General features: G+C 56.9%; 1 protein-coding gene across 1 annotated transcript; it reads left to right on the top strand.

Moving 5' to 3' along the window:
- The first annotated feature begins 531 nt into the window (after positions 1-531).
- GFRA4 (GDNF family receptor alpha 4) lies at positions 532-4,306 on the top strand. The gene is made up of 6 exons (XM_047852591.1): positions 532-574; positions 2,458-2,803; positions 2,986-3,095; positions 3,189-3,323; positions 4,002-4,093; positions 4,226-4,306. The coding sequence occupies exons 1-6, from the start codon at positions 532-534 to the stop codon at positions 4,304-4,306; spliced, it is 807 nt and encodes a 268-aa protein (XP_047708547.1).
- Positions 4,307-6,750: the final 2,444 nt, after the last annotated feature.

Raw genomic sequence — 6,750 nt, 5'->3', positions numbered from 1 at the left:
CAAAAATAAATAAACTTAAAAAAAAATAAAACTACGGGCTCCTGGGTGGCTCAGTTGGTTAGGCATCTGACTGGTTCAGGTCACAATCTTGCAGTTCCTGAGTTTGAGCCCCACACCGGGCTCTCTGCTGTCAGTGCAGAGCCTGCTTTGGATCCTCTGTCCCACCCCCCCCCCAAGCCCCCACCCCACCCCGTAGCTCTCTCTGTCTCTCAGAAATAAATAAACATTAAAAACAATAGTTTGGCATGAGAGAGACCAGGTCCCCTGAGCGTGTTGTGTGGGTGTTGCTGGGAGGTGGGGGGAGGGTCCACTTAGGCGCACATCCAGGTGCTCTATTCAGTGGCTCCCGGACCTACGCAAAGGCACAGCCTGGGGCGGGGAGTCATTCCCATCACAAAGGCTCCTCCCCACAGCAGTATTCCCACTGGCACAGACGGGTTCCCACCAAGCTGGGCTCAGGCAGGGCTGGGAAGGGGGCACCTGTTCCACCGGGACTCTGCTTCCAGCCGTCCTCTCTGTTCGCCGCCCGCCATGGCCCTCTGCCTGGCACCCGCGATGCTGCTGCTGCTTTTGGGTAAGTGGCCACCTCCTCCCGCAGACCCCTGAACTCCTGGCCTCTCTGACCGATCTTCAGGGACAGAGTGAGGGGGCAAGAGGGCGATTCTGGAAAAAGAACCGCAGAAGGGGCACAACAAGAGACCTGTGCAAGGGGTGTGCATGCGGACACCTGGTGGCCGCAGCGCAACACTTGCCTTTGGGCTCTGCAGAGCACAACCCGTGCCCAAGTCCCGTCTTTGTACTCCTGCCCCAGACACTTGCTTTTTCCTATTGGGTCTCCTCTCCCACCTCTCTTTCCTTTCCCCAACCCCTCCCTTCCATCTGCAGTCTTGGTGCTTCACACTCGTTCCTTGCCCTGCATCTTCAGGGTCTCTGTGCCATGCATCTGCTGTTCCACCTGCTTGGCTTCCCTTCCCCAGCTGGGGCATTGTGGAGGGAGGGGTCACTTTACCAGGTGGAGGGAGGTGGGGAGAATGGAATCTGGCAAAGGTTTAAGGCAGATGAGATATTGGGGCTGATGTGCTTTTTGAGGCTAATGATGAGGCAAGGTACTACTGACAGAGGGAGACCAAGACCTTAGGTGACACTAAGTGCTGTTGTGTGTGGATGAGGCCTGGGGATGTGAGGGGGCTTGGCTGGGAGAGGAGGGCAAAGTTTGCCTGCTGCTCCTGGCATCCTGGAGATGAGGGAAGGGGAGGGAAGGGGAGGGAAGGAAACAGGAAGGAAGGGCTCCCCCCCTCATGTCTACCCTCTCCACTTACTTACTAATTCTAAGCCCTCGGGATCTGTTCTTTCTACCTGTGGAGCAGACGTGCTGGAATCACAGCAAGAATCACCATGGCTCCCACCATCCAATCCATGGATCCTGAAAGAGGAGGCCAGTGCCAGATAGGGGCCCGGCTCCCAGACCTGAGGCCGGGGCCACCTCCCTCCCTCCACAAACCCAGCGAGATGGATGTGGGGCCAGGCTGGAAAATTTTTACCTAGACTGAAGTGGCTCCCAGGGGCTGAGAGCCCCGTGGGGCATGGGTAGCCTGTTCTTTTGGTGACCTGGGTCCTGGGAAAGGGCTGCCAAGTCCTGACTTCCGAGACCCTGGCTTGGTGGCCAGCAGAGTGCCACTTGTCATGGCCTTGAGGCTCAGGACAGCTCTGTGGTCTGACAAGAGGGACTTCTCTGGAATCCACACTCTGCCAGCCAGGCCTAAGTGGGCCTTCCAGGGACCAGAGCCCTTTCAGGGAATCCCTCTTTTGCCTGGCTGGTGGGGAGTGGAGGGACTGGGGGAAGCCAGAGCCCTCACGGGCCAGCAGGGGTTAGTTAGATGGGCGAGAAGGGAGCATCAGAAGGGAATTGGGGCGGGGAGACACCCGCGGTAAGGCACAGAAGGAGGCGCATGAGAAGGTCTGGAAGCAGGGAGCATCAGACACCTATAGACTCACTCGAAGGCTCTCCGTGGGGAAGGGAGGAGTAGAGGAAAGGGAGAAAGCTCAGGTGTCCCAGAGTGTCAGAGGAGCAGCCACTGCCTTCAACGCCATTTCTGATAAATGTCCTTTAGCCAAGTGTCCAGAAGTCTTGCTCTGTTTCTAGTGTCAGGTGGACACCCCTTTGAACGGGTGTGGCCATTCTGGGGAAGGAGTGGTACCTGGGCCTCAGCGCCTGGGGGAAGCCAGGCCTTGGTGCGTCCCATCCATCCCTGACGTGTTGCAGGACTCCCCAGAGCCCACCGCCGCCCATCCCCGCGGCAGAAGGCCAGTCAGTGCCAGGCGGTCACGCCTCCGAACCACACTCTGCCCCTTTGGGCTCCTAGCGCCCTGCATCTTCAGAACGCGTGGCCAGAGGGCGGAGGTGAAGTGTACTGATAAGGGCTCAGCGAGAACAGCAGCTGCCCGCTCCTCCACTAGGGTCGCCGAGTTCGGCCGGACGGAACCGATGCTTGGATGCGGCCGAGGCGTGCACGGCTAATGCGCGGTGCCAGCGGCTGCGCACCGAGTACGTGGCGCAGTGCCTGGGTCGGGCCGCGGCTGGGGGCTGCCCCCAGGCCCGCTGCCGCCGCGCCCTGCGCCGCTTCTTCGCCCGCGGGCCACCAGCTCTCACCCACGCGCTGCTCTTCTGCTCGTGCGTCAACGCCGCGTGCGCCGAGCGCAGGCGCCAGACCTTTGTGCCCGCCTGCGCCTTCTCGGGGCCCGGCCCGGCGCCGCCCTCCTGCCTCGCACCCTTAGACGCCTGCGAGCACAGCCGGGTCTGCAGGTGCGGGCACTAGGTGGAATAAGACGGCGGCCGGGCGGGTCTGGTTCCCGGGGTGCCGGCAGGGTGTGGGAGGGAGCGGGGCAGGCCTGCAGGTGTGAGAGGGGTGTGGGGAGCAGCCGGGCGGAGACTGGGCGGGGCAGGGCGGGGCCTCCCGCTCACGGCCCTCCCGCCGCGCCGCGCAGGCCCCGCCTCCTGGCCTTCCAGGCCTCCTGTGCTCCCGCCCCCAGCGCCCCCGACGGCTGCCTGCAGGACCAAGCCCCCCGCTGCCTGCGCGCCTTCGCGGGCCTCGTAGGTACGCACTGCGGGGACCCGGGCGCGGGCGGGGCTCTCCCGGGGATGCCTGTGCCTGAGTGGGCCGATTACCCCGTCTTCGGGGTCCCCGCAGGCACCGCCATCACCCCCAACTACGTGGACAACGCGAGTGCGCGCGTGGCGCCCTGGTGCGACTGCGGAGCCAGCGGAAACCGGCGTGAGGAGTGCGAAGCCTTCCGGGGGCTCTTCACCAGGAACCGCTGCTTGGGTGAGGGGCCCTGGGCGGGGCGGCGCAGACTTGCCCCTTCCCAAGTTTAGAGGTGAGGAAACGGAGGCCGTTTGCAGCAGCCACGCAGCTGCACACCCCTATGCTGCTGACTCGCCCCTGAAGAAACCCTTACCCAGTTGTCTCGAAGACAAGGTCACAAACGAAGGTAGAATTTTAGTGATGACTAGGCTGGTGACCCTTCAGGCCGGAGGGAGGAGGCAGTCAAAACAAGTTTCAGAGCTCCTGTAATGGAACGAAGAGAAATTCCTGCTTCTGCCACTTCTGAGGTGGTTCCCCCCTACCCCGGGAATACCAACGCCTCCACTGATGATCTTGCCTTTTGGGTCTGAATAACTGGGTGGCCTGAGTGTGAAGTCCGATTCTGCCACTTACCAGCCTAGAGTTAGTTAGTTATCTCCCCTGTCCTCTTGTGCCCATCTGTAATATGGGGCTGATAATTGTCACCCTTGTGAGGATGACAGTTTGCAAGGCACTATTAGCACAGGTGTCTCTATTTTGTTATTCCTTGGCATGCACCTTCCATTCCAGAAGCCAGTCCCTGCAGACATCCTATCCACCCATCCCACTGCAGGATGCCAGAGGTCTCTGTCCCAGAGGAACTGAGCCTTGTGCTAGGGTTTCCCAACCAAGCCCACCTTGGGTCCCTTCCTTCCATAGATGGTGCCATACAGGCCTTTGATGGTGGGTGGCCAGTAATCCTGCAGGACCAGCTAGATGTCCACCAGGACCCCGAGAATAGCCTCCTGCAAGTAGGTGTAAGGGAGGGGATGGTGAGCTGGTGGGCCTAAATGGAGGCATGAATGGCCTGGGATGGGGGTGGTGGAGGCAGAGAGCAGAACCCAGCTTCTGCCTCAAGTCCACATTGTCCTCGCACCCCAAAGGTGTCCTCCACAGATGGGCTCCTGGTTGGGAGCTCCCTGCTCCCCATGCTCCCTGTCCTGGCTCTCCAGCCCCTGCTCTGACTAGGACAGCAGACCTTGGACAACATCACTGTCCCATCCTGCCTGGGGTACAGGGCCACATCTGCACCCTACTGCCCCACTGAAGTTGGACTGGTGTGCCTCCCAAGCTAGCCCCAGTGCTCTTAGCCCACTGCCCTTTTTAGGTCTGCACACCCTGTGTGCCTGTCCCCTAGAGTGAGGGATGTGGGTTGAGGGTCTGATGCAAAGCCCCTGGTTTCCCTTTTTGTGGGTTTCTTGGTTATAGGTCCCCTTTCTCCACTGACCTTGGAACAGTTGGGTTCTCCCACAAGATAGGGATGGGGGGGGTCACCTGTGTTGCTGAGGCCTCACTGGGACTCCAGATCACCTAGAGGTCAGAAACCATCCAGATTCCCAGAATTCTAAGAGATTTCATTAGCTTCTTCAAACATAACGTGCCCTAAGGAGTACATCTGAACAGACGTTTAGGCAAAACTTTTAACACTGCAGCCTTTCATGGCACTGTCCTAGTGAGGCACCCCCCCCCCCCCATCATGATAGCCACCTATGCCGCATGACTTATGTTGGCAAAGTTCTTCCCATCCATGATATGCTGCTTGGTGGGCACCACCTGGAGTGAGAATTCAGTCCCCTGCATTGCACTGGTTGTATAGCCATCTTCCCCATGGCTTAACCTAGCACTATGAATGACATCCAAAACTCAATAAACCACATGCACTGAGACTGGCCTTACTTTCATGGGATCTGTCTTGGGAGCCTGGAGACCAAGGTCAGCCACAGGGTATGCCTCTGCTGGTCTGTGACTTCAGATGTCCTCAGAAACAATCTGGACTACATTTGCTCACCTATGGATGCCAAACTGAATCAACTATTAGATCCTAGTGGCAGAAATTTCTGTTGACTTGTCTTCTCTGCTCGTACTCAGATACTGAAAACTACATTTCCCAGCTAGGAGGTGGTCATGTGGCACAGTCCTGGCCATAAGTGGAGCCACAGGTGAGGAGGCTTCCAGGGGAGCTCTTGAAACGGAACTGATTTGTTGACTGGTCCCTTCAGCCTTTAGCATCCTCTCCCTTCTTCTTCCCCAGAACTTGATGACAGTGCCTGGGGACATTGGTGCCATTTTGAAAATGAAGCCACATGACATTGTGGAGTCACTGTACAAGCCCCCATCTGCCTCCCTCTAGACTTCACTGTATGAGAAAAATACCTTTAGTTTGTTTAAGCCAATTTCTCCACAGATATCTGTTATTTGCAGCCAAACGTAGTGTCTGATTGTTACTACCATCTCTGGGGGTGCCATGGAGTCCCAGGATCACTTAGGGGACCCCCTCCTCATTGTGCACAGAGCCCAGACCTGACAGACAACTTCAGAGTGGTGCTAATTGCTTTTTTGTTTCCACATATTCTGCCTGCTTCTGTCCATATGAAGAGTCGAATTCTTTGCTGGAGCCTAGGGAAATTTATCATAGAAGTTTTCACAAGTACCCATGTGTGGACCCAGCATATGTCAAGCGATTGTGTTGATTTGCAGTTCTGCAAAGATGTTTGGGGAGGAGAAGGCAGAACAATGGGGGACAAATACTAAACCCTCTGCCCACTTCCTTCTTCCTCAAGAGCTTGGAGACTCCTGATGAGTTAAGGGTTACAGAGTCTCTAGCCTGCTCCTTCTCAAACCCTGAGGCTTGTCAGGGGCCGTGAAACAGATTGAAGTGCATGTTGTTGGTGCCTTGCTCAGAGCCCTCTCTGGCCAAGCTGCTGGGGAATGTTGGATGTTAACACAGCTCACAGTTGTTCCCTTCTCTAGAAGAAATGCCTGTAGGGTTATATTCTGTTCTGTAAGGTGGACGGCAGCCTTGGGGTGGGGGGACAATTCTGTGCAACATTCATGCCCCAGAACTCCCTGTGGGGGATCAGGCTGAAGCTAGATCCTAGCTGAGACCACATCCTAACTTAGTGCTTTCCCCTGCCTGCTCCTGCCTCCCTTAGAGGTTCCCCTGAAGGTACTCACTCTGATAAATCATGGCCTGAGAATTCCCATCTTAGGCTCAACTTCTGGAGAACATCACCTAAGACACAAGGGTTAAGCACGGATCACAACAAAGCCCAGGCTTTGGGCTGTCCTGACCAGAAAAAGAGCCACTGGTTCTGAGACCGTATGTTTAGCAATCACAACAAACCCACAGACACCACACGTGGCAGCTATCAACCAGCCTTCCAGCTTCAGCCAGTAATCTTATTGGAACCAAACACAAATCAAACCTGCTTGGGTATATACCTGAGCAATCTGGGCATCAGGCACAGCTTTCTCCAGGGTTTCAAGTGATGGTGCACTTGTTGGTCTGTGCATAGCTTCCCTTTGTAGTCAGGCAGGCTCTCACTGCAGGGTGGGTAAGAATGCCATCAGCAGCTGCAGATCTAGTCTCTCCTTTTAGGAATCTCAGCAGAGAAAGGTACCTCTTTTA

The sequence above is a fragment of the Prionailurus viverrinus genome, chromosome A3, assembly GCF_022837055.1.
Source record: "Prionailurus viverrinus isolate Anna chromosome A3, UM_Priviv_1.0, whole genome shotgun sequence".
NCBI classification, from domain to species: Eukaryota; Metazoa; Chordata; class Mammalia; order Carnivora; family Felidae; genus Prionailurus; species Prionailurus viverrinus.
Note: the sequence above shows the minus strand (reverse complement) of the source record. Positions and strands in the feature narration are given on the sequence as shown.